Source organism: Schistocerca nitens, chromosome 2 (genome assembly GCF_023898315.1).
Source record: "Schistocerca nitens isolate TAMUIC-IGC-003100 chromosome 2, iqSchNite1.1, whole genome shotgun sequence".
Classification (NCBI taxonomy): Eukaryota; Metazoa; Arthropoda; class Insecta; order Orthoptera; family Acrididae; genus Schistocerca; species Schistocerca nitens.
This window is the reverse complement of record NC_064615.1, coordinates 493,309,283-493,326,762: the sequence shown is the minus strand read 5'-3', so window position 1 is coordinate 493,326,762 and position 17,480 is coordinate 493,309,283. Positions and strand designations below refer to the sequence as shown.

Below are 17,480 nucleotides of genomic sequence, written 5' to 3'. Positions count from 1 at the left end.
GATGATTAAAAACTGATTTCATTATTGTTTTTATATGGTTTTTGGCTTCAGGACAGTTAAAAACCTATTTCCCATCTAATGTGGTATGACCTTGTCATGGCTCAGGGCTCACCTAACAAACAGCATCACAACCTTTGAATTCCATTATGCAGTATGGTTAGTTTAATATGCATTTTTACCATTGTGATTCATCTGCCATTTATAGCCAAACCCGTTTATGCTATACTTACAGCACAATCTAGTGGAAAAATTTTTGGTGACTTTCTTTCCTGTTTCCATGACATTTCCTCCTTCAACAATATTCAGTTCAGATTTGATATCATTCTGAGCAGTGGTTCTTGTGTTTTTGAAACTGGTACTTTAAAATCACCCTATATATCTCTTGGTCTCTTCGCTAAAGTTTATAATTTCAGTTTTTTCTTCTTTTCATCTTTGTACAGATGATATTCACTGTTTTGGATCTTACCACATAGTGCCTCACTTTCCTTGATGTCCCACACCACAACATTACCATCATCACGTCCTCCCAAGGACACAAGGTAATGGCTGTCACACGAAAATATAACAGATTCTACACGAACTTTATGAATTTCATGTTTGGTAACAAGTTTCAGGGTGTCAAATTCCCACAACATAACAGTTGCCTGCAAGTAAAGGAAAAATATTTTTCCTGTATGCTAAATTCACATCTAAACTGTACTTGACATAGTTTCTTGTCTTTACCTTGTGCCCCATGTGATTTACTTGTGCTGAGGCAACATATTTCCCTTCTTTAGAAATTGATACAGCACATATAACATTAGTATGGCCTGTCAGAAACGTTTGAACTTTTGTCTTCCAGTTCTGTATCACAACTTTGCATCCAAGGGGATACACTATGTGTTCACCATCTGGATGAACTTGCAGCCCACCAGGAACAACACCTGAGGGAAAAAAATATGATCTTCAGACCTGTAAGAACTTGGTAGCACACATAATATTTTTATTCTATGTGAAACTGTTATTGGTTTTCACATCAACAGCAAACAAAATTAAAGAAAGGCAATTAGTGATCTGCAGTTGACTTGTGTGTGTCAGCCACACACACACACACACACACACAAAGAGAGAGAGAGAGAGAGGGGGGGGGGGCGGGAGGGAGAGAGAGAGAGAGAGAGAGAGAGAGAGAGAGAAGAGAGAGAGAGAGATAAAGGGAGGGAGGGAGGGAGGGGGAGGGAGAGATAGAAAGGCAATTAGTGATCTGCAGTTGACTTGTGTGTGTCAGCCACACACACACACACACACACACACACACACACGCACAGAGAGGGAGAGAGAAGGAGAGAAAGAGGGAGAGAGAGAGAGAGAGAGAGGAAGGGAGGGAGGGAGGGTGGGAGGGAGGGAGGGAGGGAGAGAGAGGGGGAGGGAGGGAGGGAGGGAGGGGGAGGGAGAGATAGTCAGAATTCAACTCAATGCTTGATTGTATATTTTTCTCTGAATGTTTTGTTATTTTGCTATTGGTTTTGAACTTTCAATACTTTTATTATATCTCCTCAAAATATACAAATATTTTCCACTCTTCTGTAAAATAAAGGTATGTTGTTGTTGTGGTCTTCAGTCCTGAGACTGGTTTGATGCAGCTCTCCATGCTACTCTGTCCTGTGCAAGCTTCTTCATCCCCCAGTACCTACTGCTGCCTACATCCTTCTGAATCTGCTTAGTGTATTCATCTCTTGGTCTCCCTCTACGATTTTTACCCTCCACGCTGCCCTCCAGTACTAAATTGGTGATCCCTTGATGCCTCGGAACATGCCCTACCAACCGATCCCTTCTTCTAGTCAAGTTGTGCCACAAACTCCTTTTCTCCCCAATTCTGTTCAATACCTCCTCATTAGTTATGTGATCTACCCATCTAATCTTCAGCATTCTTCTGTAGCACAACATTTCGAAAGCTTCTATTCTCTTCTTGTATAAACTATTTATCGTCCATGTTTCACTTCCATACATGGCTACAATCCAAACAAATACTTTCAGAAACGACTTCCTGACACTTAAATCAATACACGATGTTAACAAATTTCTCTTCTTCAGAAACGATTTTCTTGCCATTGCCAGTCTACATTTTATATCCTCTCTACTTCGACCATCATCAGTTATTTTGCTCCCTAAATAGCAAAACTCCTTTACTACTTTAAGTGTCTCATTTCCTAATTGAATTCCCTCAGCATCAGCCGATTTAATTTGAGTACATTCCATTATCCTCATTTTTCTTTTGTTGGTGTTCATCTTATACCCTCCTTTCAAGACACTGTCCATTCCGTTCAACTGCTCTTCCAAGTCCTTTGCTGTATCTGACAGAATTACAATGTCATCGGCAAACCTCAAAGTTTTTATTTCTTCTCCATTGATTTTAATACGTACTCCGAACTTTTCTTTTGTTTCCCTTACTGCTTGCTCAATATACAGATTGAATAGCATCAGGGAGAGGCTACAACCCTGTCTCACTCCCTTCCCAACCACTGCTCCCCTTTTACGTTCCTCGACTCTTATAACTGGCATCTGCTTTCTGTACAAATTGTAAATAGCCTTTCGCTCCCTGTATTTTACCGCTGCCACATTTAGAATTTGAAAGAGAGTATTCCAGTCAACATTGTCAAAAGCTTTCTCTAAGTCTACAAATGCTAGAAATGTAGGTTTGCCTTTCCTTAATCTATTTTCTAAGATAACTCGTAGGGTCAGTATTGCCTCACGTGTTCCAACATTTCTACGGAATCCAAACTGATCTTCCCCGAGGTGGGCTTCTACCAGTTTTTCCATTTGTCTGTAAAGAATTCGCATTAGTATTTTGCAGCTGTGACTTATTAAACTGATAGTTCGGTAATTTTCACATCTGTCAACACCTGCTTTCTTTGGGATTGGAATTATTATATTCTTCAGAATGAGATTTTCACTCTGCAGCGGAGTGTGGGCTGATATGAAACTTCCTGGCAGATTAAAACTGTGTGCCCGACCGAGACTCGAACTCGGGATCTTTGCCTTTCGCGGGCAAGTGCTTGCCCGTGAAAGGCAAAGGTCCCGAGTTCGAGTCTCGGTCGGGCACACAGTTTTAATCTGCCAGGAAGTTTCCTATTATATTCTTCTTGAAGTCTGAGGGAATTTCGGCTGTCTCATACATCTTGCTCACCAGATGGTAGAGTTTTTTCAGGGCTGGCTCTCCCAAGGCTGTCAGTAGTCCTAATGGAATGTTGTCTACTCCTGGGGCCTTGTTTCGACTTAGGTCTTTCAGTGCTCTGCCAAACTCTTCACGCAGTATCATATCTCCCATTTCATCTTCATCTACATCCTCTTCCTTTTCCATAATATTGTCCTCAAGGACATCGCCCCTGTATAGACCCTCTATATACTCCTTCCACCTTTCTGCTTTCCCTTCTTTGCTTAGAACTGGGTTTCCATCTGAGCTCTTGATATTCATGCAAGTGGTTCTCTTTTCTCTAAAGATCTCTTTAATTTTCCTGTAGGCAGTATCTATCTTACCACTCGTGAGATAAGCCTCTACATCCTTACAATTGTCCTCTAGCCACCCCTGCAAGCCATTTTGCACTTCCTGTCGATCTCATTTTTGAGACGTTTTTATTCCTTTTTGACTCCTTCATTTACTGCATTTTTGTATTTTCTCCTTTCAGCAATTAAATTCGGTATCTCTTCTGTTACCCAAGGATTTCTACTAGCCCTCGTCTTTTTGCCTACTTGATCCTCTGATGCCTTCACTATTTCATCCCTCAAAGCTACCCATTCTTCTTCTACTGTATTTCTTTCCCTCATACCTGTCAATTGTTCCATTATGCTCTCCCTGAAACTCTGTACAACTTCTGGTTTAGTCAGTTTATCCAGGTCCCATCTCCTTAAATTGCCACCATTTTGCAGTTTCTTCAGTTTTAATCTACAGTTCATAACCAATAGATTGTGGTCAGAGTCCACATCTGCCCCTGGAAATGTCTTACAATTTAGAACCTGGTTCCTGAATCTCTGTCTTGCCATTATATAATCTATCTGATACCTTTTAGTATCTCCAGGCTTCTTCCATGTATACATCCTTATTTTATGATTCTTGAACCAAGTGTTAGCTATGATTAAGTTATGCTCTGTGCAAAATTCTACCAGGTGGCTTCCTCTTTCATTTCTTAGCCCCAATCCGTATTCACCTACTGCGTTTCCTTCTCTTCCTTTTCCTACTTTCGAATTCCAGTCACCCATGACTATTAAATTTTCGTCTTCCTTCACTACCTGAATAATTTCTTTTACCTCAACATACATTTCATCAATTTCTTCATCATCTGCAGAGCTAGTTGGCATATAAACTTGTACTACTGTAGTAGGTGTGGGCTTCATGTCTATCTTGGCCACAATAATGCGTTCACTATGCTGTTTGTAGTAGCTTACCCTCATTCCTATTTACCTATTTATTATTAAACCTACTCCTGCATTACCCCTATTTGATTTTGTATTTATAAACCTGTATTCACCTGACCAAAAGTCTTGTTCCTCCTGCCACCGAACTTCACTAATTCCCACTATATCTAACTTTAACCAATCCATTTCCCTTTTTAAATTTTCTAACCTACCTGCCCGATTAAGGGATCTGACATTCCACACTCCGATCCGTAGAACGCCAGTTTTCTTTCTCCTGATAAAAGGTGGGCCCTACATAACCAGAAAAGTAGACTGAGCAGCAGAGAAACTGAACTTTTTTACAGAATTAAATTCTCAGCTTTGTAGATGTTTATACCATTTTGGACTCCAAATAACATAGATTTTCTGTTATCCAGTGTTGTTTACAAAAGAAAGAAAGCATTAAAACTACTGCAAGTTCTACCGATAATACAGAGACAGGTGCAGCATTAAAATTTAAAAGAGAATACACCACTGAAAATGACAGAATAAAATTACAGCAGAGAACTATTGTGTATGGTGTTCCCCAAGGCTTGATACTTGGATCACTGATCTTCTTAGTGTATGTTAACAATCTACCAGCATAAGTAGACGACAAGCAAATATAGTAATGTTTGCTGATGATATTAGTATCTTGATAAATGGTGTGAAATCCTCAATGTAGATTACAGCTGAAACAGTAATACACCAAGTATACAAATGGTTCACAGCAAACAGTCTACCGTTAAACCTTTCAAAAGTCTAATGCAGTTTCAGATAGCAGAAACAGGCTAAAAGCCCTTGAAAAATATGTCAATGGTCAAAAGATCACTTAAAATGAAATGAATGTACCAATTACCTGCTCAAGAAGCTAAGCTTGGCAAGTTTTGCATTACGATGTTATTCACCCCATGTTGAAAGGGAAATATTTTGCATATTTCCACTATCTGGTCTTTTATGGTATAATATTCTGGGGAAATACTGCAAAAGTGGAAAAAGTTTTGAAACTACAAAAATGAGCTGTGAAGTTGATCTGCAGTGTTACAAATCTATTTAAGACCCTTGAGTTATTTACACTCACAAGTCAGTATATTTATTCACTGATGATATTTATCAATGAAATTAATCAGTCTTTGAAAATACAAAATGGACAGACAAAAAATCTACTCACCACATGGCAGCAGGAAAAATCATGTAAAACATGTGGAAATGTGGGAGCTAGCAGAGCCAGAGGCTCATTCTTTTGGCAAAAGAGTTGACTGGAAACGAAGAAGCATGAAGAAAAAGGACTGGTGAGGTTTAAAAAACAGGAAAGTTCCAGAAAATTCGCCCAGAACCACAGGATATGAGAGACTTACCAGATGGGGTGAGACAGAAAGACTGATTATTGGTGCCTGTCTCAGACGAGGTTTTCCAAACCTTTTGGTGCAGGCACCAACAATAAGTCTTTGCTTCTCATCCCATTCAGTAAGTCTCCTGTGATCTGGAGTTCTGGGTAATTTTTCAAGAACTCTCCCATCTGATAAATCTCACTAGTCCTTTTCCTTCATCACTCTTCCTTTCTCTTCAACATTTCTGCCAGAAGAGGGAGCCACTGATTCCAAAAGCCCTTGCATTTTCACATCATTTATGTGTCTTCTCCTGACGCTAATTGATGAGTAGATTTTTTATCTATCCATATTATATTGATGACATTTGCTAAGACCAACAAAAACTTTTCCAAACTAACTGTGACATTCACTATCCTGCCACAAAGATTCAGTAACTTTCAGTGAAGTTCAAAAAGGAGTTATCCAGTCTGGGATAAGGGTTTACAATAGTATTCCACTGAACATAAGAAAAGACACTGACAAGCATCATGTACTCAAGAGGCACGGAAACAATTTGTCATTAAGTATACTGTATATAATTTAAATCATTTATAAAGCTGCAGATTACATAAAAGATGCGTCATATTATAAATGATACTGAAGTATTTTGCGCATTTGTGTCTTTAATACCATATGCTTTGTATATGTCTTCTTTGCAGGATTTTCGCTTTTCTTCTCTTTCTCTCCATGTAATATTCTACTCTTTGGCTTGGTCCATGTTACAGTACAACCAGAGTCCAAGACAATGAGTCACAAAACTCCCACAATTTTTCTACATCTTAGCTGCTGCAGTGCTGCCAAGCAACCAGCTTATATAAACACTACAAAATTATTGTGTATTGCAGTGTAGAAGCACATTGCACATGCAGATGAGGAGGTATTTCTAGTTTATTGTTGCACTATGAACTGCAGTAGCTTAATTGAATTTGGCATATGTGAGGGACAGTTATTGTTTATCAAGGACAGAAAATTAGCACAATACAATTTATTGGTGATACAGCAGTGGTAGCCAAAAGTGAATAGGAACTGAGTTTTGCACTAAATGTAATGGAACATGTACTAATTGTAGCTTAAGATGTTAAAGTTGGGAGAAAGACAAAATTGTTAAGGCTTTCGTGGCCACTTGTTGACAAATTGGCTATTTGCTTCTGTCTCGGGTTCTTCGGTCGACATTTGTCTGATGATTTTACTGACATTTCGCCAGCATGAGTGGCTGGCATTGTCAAACCTTCACCCTCCATTGCCGGTGGTGAACTGGAGCCGAGCTCGTGGCCACAAACTATATGTATCTGGTGTGCCAACTTCTAATACAGATGAGAAATGCAACACCTGGAAAGTGTTCTGAGGAGCAATGGGTACTCCACAAATTATATTAGAAGTGTAACAGAGCCAAACACTCAGCAAAGTAAGGAATCAGGAAAATAAATGTTGGGTACATCCTTTCTGCCATACATTCCAAGAGTGACGGACAGAATCGGCCGTATATTGCACAAACATGGCATAAAGACAATTTTCAAACCAACAAGGAAGATCAAAGAATGTCTTAGATCAGCACAGGATAAAAGAGACCCACTTGCAATGTCGGGAATGTACCGCTTACCATACACATGCAGAAAAGTTTACGTCAGAATGACTGGACGATCCAACACCAGGATCAAAGAACATAAGCGACATTGCAGGTTGGAGCAGGTGGAGAAATCGGCTGTGGCAGAGCAAACGCTGAGTGAGACCGACCATGTAATAAAATTCTCCGACATGGAAGTTCTGGCTGTAGAGAAGCACTATCACACCCACTTGTTTAGAGAAGCTGTAGAAATACACAAACACGGGAACAGCTTCAACAAGAAAGAGGAAAGCCTTAAGGTAAATGGATCCTTGCTTCCCGTAATGTAGCAAACGACCGTCACAGGTAACAAGAGGAGAACCGCATCGGAAATGACCACGGAGAAGTCCTCAGACATTGGTGCGTCAGGTACATATAGTCTGCAGCCGCGAGCTCAGCTCCAGTTCACCACCGGCAATGGAGGGTGAAGCTTTGACAATGCCAGCCACTCATGCTGGTGAAACATCAGTAAAATCATCAGACGAACGTCGACCAAAGAACCCGAGACAGAAGCAAATAGGCAGTGGGATAAAGAATTTTGAAGATATTTTGACACCAGGGAAGCAGAGTAGATAAACATGACCGGTAGAGATAAGGCCCAGAAGCAAGGCAAGGCCAAAATAACATTTATAGGAAGTAGCACCTAAAATAAAGTTAATGTTGGACACAAAAGCATGAACGCAAGCAACTGCGAAGCATTTCCTCCCTAATATTTGCTCAAACCTTGACTTATTCATTTTCATTACAGAGAAAAATCTTTCACAGAGATAAGTAGATCCAGACATGTACATAACACTCTCAATTTCATGATGCAGGTGTGGAAATTCTTGCTGTGGAAAATTTTGATATAATTCTTTTGTGCTTCATACTGCAGAGAACTTGTCCTTCACCTGTGTACTGCTCTGCAGGTTGATCAGTTCCATCTGTAGATGATTCAGAGCATCTTCAACTGATGCTGGAAATGGCAGTGCAAAGCAATGATTGCTAGGAGATACAAATCGTGCTCCTTAATTTTACAATTATTGATACATATTTTGAAATCTAGCATTTTCATGAAACAAACCAAGGATAGGGAAATGTGCTGTGTTTTCAGACAATAGTAGGTTCTCGCAAAGAGCAAGCTTCCTTTCAAATGCATTTACTTTTTCCAACACATCAGAAATGTAATTATTTTCACCTTCAGGCTGTTTATGTGAGATGTAATGTCCACAAGAAATGCAAGGTCTGATGCTCATCAAGGGTCTTCTAATTTCAGTGCTCTCTTTTCTGGCCAAACATAAATCAAAAAATATTTTCAGCATTTTACCTTGACTGGGCCAACGTATTTTGGTATAGCTAAGTATGTTGCTGTACTCCTCTCCCAGTTTCCCCAAGAACTGCCAAAACTGGCAATGCATAACCCCACGTGTCTTCAGGTAACTTATAGTATGCACAACAATTTGTATGACGTTTTCTAACATTACTGATTTTGCGCAAAGCTCCTCTCGATGTAGAATGCAGTGAATTCCATACATTGTCTCTTCTGTGCATCTCAGATTTTTGTGCATCAGTGCTATAGGTCTTCTCTGAAGGTCTCACATTACCATTGGTCCATCCATGATCACTGAGGTTAACAAATTCCAATCCATACCGACACTATCAATCTCTTGCTCGACAGCTTGCAGTAAGTCCACACCTATCATACTTCCTTTCAAAGGCACTAAGTCCAAAATAGCCTCTGTTACATGCAGACCTTTATCAACATGTCGTATATATATCAGTACCTGAGCTGTGTCTGTAAGATCTGTTGCTTCATCCAATGCAACTGAGAAAGCAATAAAGACCTTAGCCATAACACACATCATGTCACTGTTTCTTTGGAAAGGCTGATTTCTTGAAACCTGCTAATGTTCATGGAACACAAAAGTTCTGTAGCATCAATGAGACAGACTTTTTCATACTCCCCTTTGGAAAAACAGTTTGCCAGATTTTGCTATTCTTAATGCAATTTTGAAACTCATTTGCACTGCAGATTTACTGCAATTGTCATTCTGGAAAATTGAAAACAGTACGTTGTCCAGGAAAATAAAAACAGACATAACATAAGAAAAAAATTTTTTTTCCTGATGCAATAATTTACCAACAGCCGTATGTATTGTAGAAATTTATTTTATGAACTTCTTATGTGCTACATAGAAATGGGGAGTTCGAGAGGTATAAATTATTATGACTTACATTAAAATCCTGTCCATATGCTCAATCCATTTTCTCAAGTGCATTTAGTTTTGGCTTGCCATTCTTCACTGTTCAGTACACTACATTCATCTTTATGAAATGAGTTTTAGTGTCTTTCACTACCTATTACTCAGTGGCATAGCAAACACTGTGGGTTTTCACCTACTGCTGTAAAGAAGACTAGTAGCTTCCAGTCATGTTTAAACATCTGAGAACACAGATCTCCCATTCTTTGCTTCTTTGTGATACTCCCCATTTCTCAGCATGTCTCACATAGGGCTACAGTCATCAGACAGCAGCAAGACTGGGTTTGCTTTGGTCCTCCTGGTGCTGCATAAATGAGGAAATGGAACTGTCACCACTCATTTGGTATACGTGCCTAGTTACAGACGTCACCGTTCTGCTTTTCCCTCTGGCTGAGACGGGCACACCTTGCTGGATTTCTGCACTTATGTGCAGTTTGCAACAACTGGCCAGTCCTGATGTACAGCATTTGTAGACTTAGAGAAAGATTTTGACAATGTTCACTGGAATACACTCTTTGAAATTCTGTAAGTAGCATGGGAGCAAAATGTTATTTACAACTTGTGCAGAAACCAGATGGTAGTTATGAGTCAAAGGGATGAAAGTTACACAATGGTTGAAAAAGCATGGAGATAGGGTTTTAGGCTCTCCTCAATGTTATTCAATCTGTACAGTTAGCAAACAGTAGGAAACCAAAGAAAAATTTGGAAAAGGAATTAAATTTCAGGGAGAAGAAATAAAAACTTTGAGGATTGCTGATGACATTGTAATTCTGTAGAGGACTTGCAAGAGCAGTTGAACAGCATGGACAGTCTCTTGAAAGAAGACTGTAAGATGAACATAAACAAAACCAAAACAAGGGATATGGAATGTATTTGATTTAATCAGGCAATGCTGAGGGCATTAGATTATGAAATGAGACATTGAAAGTAGTAGACTAGTTTTGCTATTTGGTCAGTAAAATAACTGATGGTGGCCACAACAGAGAGGATATAAAATGTACGCTGGCAGTTCCAAAAGCGCATTTCTGAATAAATTTGTTAATGTGAAATATAAATTGAAGTGTTACGAAGTCCTTTCTGAAGGTATTTGTATAGAATGTAGCCTTGTATGGGAGTAGAGCATGGACAAGAAGTAGTTTAGACAAGAATAGAATAGAAGAGCTTCTTAAACATGGTGCTTCAGAAGAATTTGAACATTAAATGCATAGGTTGAGTACTGGTAACTAATGGAGAGGTACTGAACAGATTTGAGGAAAAAAGAAATTTATGGCACAATTTGACTAAAAGAATGAAATGGTTGGTAGGACACATTCTGAGACATCAAGGAATCACAAATTCAGTACTGGAAAGAAGTGTGTGAGATCAAAATTGTAGAGGGATACCAAGAAATTAATACAGTAAACAGTTCAAATAGATATATGTTGCAGTAGTTATTAAGAGATTAAGAAGCTTGCATGGATAGAGTGGTATGGAGAGCTGCATCAACAAGTCTTTGGACTGAAGATGACAACAACAACAACAACAACAACACCTATTAATAAAATTTGAGATAAGGTTGTGACCTCTAATTTGTAGAGCCCTCTCCCTCCTTTTTTGTTCTTATTTTTCTTTTAAGGAAATAGCTTATAATATTCAACCATGTTTCAGATAGTAATTTCTTAATGACTGTCCAGATTAGGATCCATGGAGAATTTTCTACTGAGAAAGTAACAATCACATTATCTCAGAAACACAGTTCTGTTAAAACCAAACAAAAAATTACTATTGTCATTTTTATGATTTTTCAAGCCCTTCTATTGTGTCTTAACACATTTATACTAAAAGTAGGCAGGAGAATCGTTGAATCAGGCTTGCGGGCAGCAAGTACTAAGAAGTGGATGTCAATGTACACATACTAAATGAAAGTCCATGCCTGAAATTCCTAGTCAGTCAGAAGAAAGATAAACTGGTGTAGCAGCACCACATGGGTAACTTAAAAATACTTTACCCACACTGTGTTGATCTACAGGCTGGATTTCTAGTGTATTTTGTATACTTTCATTCATCATCTAGAGTACTGCAGCTAAGATCACACAAGTATTAATCCTACAGAAATAATAATGTTACAGAAGTAATTATATAATTGAACAGATAAAAAAAATTACTCACAATGTGGCAGCAGAAGAAAATACATCTACAGGTTAAATAAATGTGCAAGCTTTCAGAGCCAGTGGCTCCTTCTGGCAGAAGGGTTGAAAGGGAAGGAAGAGGGATGAAGGAAAAGGACTGGAAAGGTTTATATACTGGGGAGAATTCAGAAAAGTGACACAGAGCTCCATTTCAGGAAAGACTTACTGGACAGTATTGGAAGAAAAAACTTATATTATGTACAGGGCATAAAGAGACACCTTGCAGAAGACTCAAGGGAGGATGCAAATCATGGTTAACACTAATGCTTATAATAAACAAGCTTTTACTTTTTCAGTATATTGGCTGCAGACCACAGTCTCTGAAATCAGTGAATTTACATAAACGCTAATGTAAAGTATCAAATAAGAATGGCGGCTGAGTAGTGTAAGAGGAAGAGCAATGGCTCCTTTCTAGACATTGTTCAACATATACTAAATAGCAACTGACCAGCCATCTGCAAGAAAAATATTGATGACACTAAATGTAGACCACAAAATGCTAAAATATGATATGCTTCAAAACTAAATAAAATAAGAATACCATCTGTTATAGCTGAAGACAGAGTTATTAAAAGGGCAAAGTTTCGAAAATATACCCAAAATTCAAATAAAAATGAAATTAAAGTACCAAAGTGCATGTGGTGTAACATTAAAAGTGAAATAAACCAATGCAAAAAAGGCATTCCCATAGACTCTAATGTATTAAATGTACACTTTATAAACTGTACAGGCTGTCATCATTCAAGCTGCAACAGCTCAGTCGCTGAGACACTTCCACCCCAAGAATAAAATATACAAGGGTCATTCAATAAGTAATACAATACTTTTTTTCTGAAAGTAGGTTGACATTATTCAGGATTCCATTGCAACATATTATTCTGCACTTTTTTGGCTACAAAACCCTATTTTCCAATACAATCTCTTTTCAATGCAATGGCCTTGTACCACCTTACTGAAAGGGTCTGTACGCCACTCTACTGGTCGATGTCAGAGACATCTTTCTGCATCAATAACCTTTGCATCATCTGTGTATTACTTCCCGTGTTGTGGATGCTAGGAGGACGAGGAATAACAGTCCAATGAAGTTGTGCGATCTCCTCTTGGGTGCGTAGAATTGTTTGAGCCTTGCATTTTAATGGAGAATGAGAAGTTCATTTGCTTTTTTGAGGTGATGAACATGCTGAAGTTGCTTCTTCTCATGGTAGCAAAATACACATCAGAGATGACTGTAGCACCATGAGGGGGAACATCAAACAGAATAACCCATTCAGAGTCCCAGAAGAGTATTCTGATGACTTGACTGGCTGAGGGTGTGGTTTTGAACATTTTCTTTGTAGGAGAGGTGGTGTGACACCATTCCATGAATTGCTGTTCCATTTCCAGTTCAAACTGATGAGTCCATGTTTTATTGCTTGTCATGATGTTGACAAAAAATTGTCACAGTCAGCCTCTAATGCACAAGAAATTCTGCACAGATGATCCTTCGTTGCTCTCTGTGGTCTTCTGTTAGGCAGTGATGCTCATACCTTTGAGTATCCCAACTGGTGGATGAGTGCGTCAGCACTACCAACAGAGACGTCCAGTTGAACAGTTGGGTGTTTAATTGTGATGCATCGATCACCCCCCAATGAGAGTGTTCGCATGGTCCAACATAGCAGGAGTCAAAGCTGGAGTGTGGCCAGCCAGCACGTGGGAGATCAGGCAGGTTGTGATGCTGACAAATGCCTTGCCCAATGACTCACCATGCTTTTGTTCACTGCCAGGTCTCCACAGACATTCTGTAACTGCCTATGAATATCTGTACTGCTCTTGTTTTCTGTCAAAAGAAACTCAGTGACAGCACTCTGCTTGGAACTCATCTCTATTACAGATGCCATTTTGAAGACTGCATACAGCGCTTCCACTAATCAGAGCTTCATGAAACTATAAGATGCTGATGCAGGAATATTCCACGATGGCCCTCCTTTTGTAAACTGAAATTGGCCAAGAAAAAAAAATGTGTTTCATTAGTTATCGAACACCCCTTGTAACAACATTCTCGTGGTCTAAAATTACTCCCCACAATATTAGCATGACAATTAACAAGCTTGGAAATTCTAAAACAGAAGACTATTATGGTATGAAAAACTGCGTCATAACGAGCAACGCAAATAAAATTGAAATGCCATTGCCTTATCTATCCAATACAATTGTGGCAGATGATATTTTCCCTGAAGCTCTTAAAATCTATTTTACTCTCCAGGTGTTTAAGAAAGAAGAAAGGCTTCTCTAGTAACTATAGGCCAATCTCAATTCTATTTGCATGCAAAATAACAGATAGCTGCATACACAAACAAATATATGACTACTTTGAAAATAACATTTTCTAACTTATGTACCCAATTAAAGACTCTAACATTCCACACTCCAACCTTTAGAATGGTTTTTTTTTTTTTTCCTCCCCTCCCCCTTTGATGACAGCATCCTCCTGTGTAGTCCTTGCTTGGAGATCTGAATGGGAAACAATTTTACCTCTGGATTATTTTACCCAAGAGAACGTCATCAATTTTCGAGTACTAGTAATAGTGTTTCATAGATTTCGTGTCTGTTTTGAATACAGTCAGAGAGAGTCCCTTTAGTCAGCTGTAGTGCCAGTAGTGCTAGTCTCATCGTAACTGCCATCTGCTTCACATCTACTGTGCAGCAAGCTACTTAAATTTAAGTATTAACTGTGTTTTTCTTACTTGTCACTTCTTTTTCCATGTGTTTTTGCTTTTCGGAAGCCTTAATTTTCGAGTACTAGCAATAGTGTTCCATAGATTTTGTGTTAGTTTTGAATACAGTCCAGAGACAGGTACTGCTTATTTTCACTGTTTCCAACAAGAAGTGTCTAGTAAACACAGTTTAGTCAACTATAGGCCGTCTTTAGCGAATTATCAGTCTAGTTAAAAGTTGATTAACTCTCTACAGTAAACTGTTGGTTTCTTAGGATGGATGGGATGTGTGACTGCTGTGTACAGAGGCAGGAGGAGCTGGCCACTGTTCGTGAACAGCTGAACATGCTGATGGCCACAGTCTGCCGTCTTCAGGCCGCTGCCTCGGAGTGTAGCGGCAGTGGGGAGTCCGGTGCGTCACATGGTACACTCCAGGTGTTAGATGCTTCACCCATGGTCCCTGCTGTTGAGACATCTTCGCGGGTGCCGGGCGCGGTTGGGCCACCCTCTTCCCAAGGGGAGTGGCAGGTTCAGGTCATGAGGCGGAGGGTCAATGTGAAGGCTGGTCATGTGGCATCGCCCGCTCTGCCTGTGAGTGGACATGTGGCCGCTACTTCAGCAAGGTCCAAGCAGACACACAGGGGGGAGGGGTTTATTAGTGATTGGGAGCTCCAATGTTAGGCGGGTGATGGAGTCCCTTAGGGAAATAGCGGAAAGGTAGGGGAAGAAGCCAGTGTTCCCTCTGTTTGCTTGACGGGGGGTCTCATCCAAGATGTGGAGGAGGCCCTGCCAACAGCAATAGAGAGCACTGGGTGCACCCAACTGCAAATTGTTGCTCATGTCGGCACCAATGACTCCTGCCGTCTGGGTTCAGAGGTCATCCTCAGTTCATACAGGCGGCTGGCAGAGTTGGTGAAGGCGGAAAGCCTCGCTTGCAGGGTGCAATCTGAGCTAACTATTTGTAGTATTGTTCCCAGAACCGATCGCGATCCTCTGCTTTGGTTACGAGTGGAAGGCTTAAACCAGAGGCTCAGACGATTCTGCGGAGATCTGGGGTGCAAATTTCTCAACCTCCACTATCGGGTGGAGAAATTTAGGGTCCCCCTGAATAGGTCAGGCATGCACTACATGCAGGAAGCAGCTACAAGGGTAGCGGAATACATGTGGAGTGCACATGTGGGTTTTTTAGGTTAGATAATTCCCCTCCCTAGGCCCGACAAGATGCCTCCTGAGACGCAACAAGGTAGCAGTAGGCAAAACACAACAGGGAATAACAATATTAATGTGGTAATAGTAAACTGCTGGAGCGTCTATAAAAAAGTCCCAGAACTGGGCACAATGTCCACATAGTACTAGGGATGGAAAGTTGGCTGAAACCAGATGTAACAATAATGAAATTCTAAACTCAGATTGGAATGTATACCGCAGAGACAGGCTGGACAGTGAAGGAGGAGGCGTGTTTATAGTGATAAAAAGTGCAATAGTATCTAAGGAAATTGATGGAGATCTGAAATGTGAAGTACTTTGGGTGAAGGTCATGGTTAAAGCAGGCTTAAACATGGTAATTGGATGTCCCTATAGGCCCCCTGGCTCAGCAGCTGTTGTGGCAGAGCACATGAAGGAAAATTTGGAAAATATTTTGAGAAGATTTCCCAACCATGTTATAGTTCTGGGTGGAGATTTTAATTTACCAAATATAGACTGGGAGACTCAAACGTTTAGAACGGGTGGCAGGGACAAAGAATCCGGTGAAATTTTTTTTAAGTGCATGATCTGAAAACTACCTTGAGCAGTTAATCAGAGAACCGACTTGTGGCAATAACATATTAGACCTTCTGGTGACAAACAGACCCGAACTATTTGAAACAGTTAATGCAAAACAGGGAATCACTGATCATAAAGCAGTTACTGCAGTAATGATTTCAGCTGTAAATAGAAATATTAAAAAAGGTAGGAAGATTTTCCTGTTTAGCAAAAGTGACAAAAAGCAGATTTCAGAGTACTTGATGGCTCAACACAAAAGTTTTGTCTCAAGTACAGATAGTGTTGAGGATCAGTGGAAAAAGTTCAAAACCATCATACAATATGCATTAGATGAGTATGTGCCAAGCAAGATCGTAAGAGATGGAAAAGAGCCACCGTGGTACAACAACCGAGTTAGAAAACTACTACGGAAGCAAAGGGAACTTCACAGCAAACATAAACATATCCAAAGCCTTGCAGGAACAAAAATTACACAAAGCAAAATGTAGTGTGAGGAAGGCTATGTGAGAGGCATTCAATGAATTCGAAAGTAAAGTTCTATGTACTGACTTGGTAGAAAATCCTAAGAAATTTTGGTCTTACGTCAAAGTGGTAGGTGGATCAAAACAAAATGTCCAGACACTCTGTGACCAAAATGGTACTGAAACAGAGGATGACAGACTAAAGACCGAAGTACTAAATGTCTTTTTCCAAAGCTGTTTCACAGCAGAAGACTGCACTGTAGTTCCTTCTCGAGATTGTCGCACAGATGACAAAATCTCCAACGTCAATCAGTTGTAGAATTTTGGAACACATATTATGTTCGAGTATAATACTTTTCTGGAGACTAGAAATCTACTCTGTAGTCATCAGCATGGGTTTCGAAAAAGACGATCGTGTGAAACCCAGCTCGCGCTATTCGTCCACGAGACTCAGAGGGTCGTAGACACGGGTTCCCAGGTAGATGCCATGTTTCTTGACTTCCGCAAGGCATTTGATACAGTTTCCCAAGTCGTTTAATGAACAAAGTAAGAGCATATGGACTATCAGACCAATTGTGTAATTGGATTGAAGAGTTCCTAGATAACAGAACGCAGCATGTCATTCTCAATGGAGAGAAGTCTTCCAAAGTAAGAGTGATTTCAGGTGTGCCGCAGGGGAGTGTCATAGGACCATTGCTATTCACAATATATATAAATGACCTTGTGAATAACGTCGGAAGTTCACTGAGGCTTCTTGCGGATGATGCTGTAGTA

At 39.9% G+C, this 17,480-nt stretch overlaps 1 protein-coding gene across 1 annotated transcript in view; it reads right to left on the bottom strand.

Annotated features, from left to right (window-relative positions):
* The window catches only part of LOC126235121 (cilia- and flagella-associated protein 52-like), a 229,927-nt gene extending 220,469 nt beyond the window's left edge, over positions 1–9,458 (bottom strand). Inside the window, exons 1-6 of the mRNA XM_049943854.1 lie at positions 9,321–9,458; positions 8,964–9,260; positions 7,882–8,023; positions 4,816–4,902; positions 724–923; positions 467–644 (exon numbers count right to left, since the gene is read on the bottom strand). Coding sequence (XP_049799811.1) covers positions 467–644; positions 724–923; positions 4,816–4,902; positions 7,882–8,023; positions 8,964–9,260; positions 9,321–9,458 — 1,042 coding nt within the window. The remainder of the gene's footprint in view (positions 1–466; positions 645–723; positions 924–4,815; positions 4,903–7,881; positions 8,024–8,963; positions 9,261–9,320) is intronic.
* Positions 9,459–17,480: the final 8,022 nt, after the last annotated feature.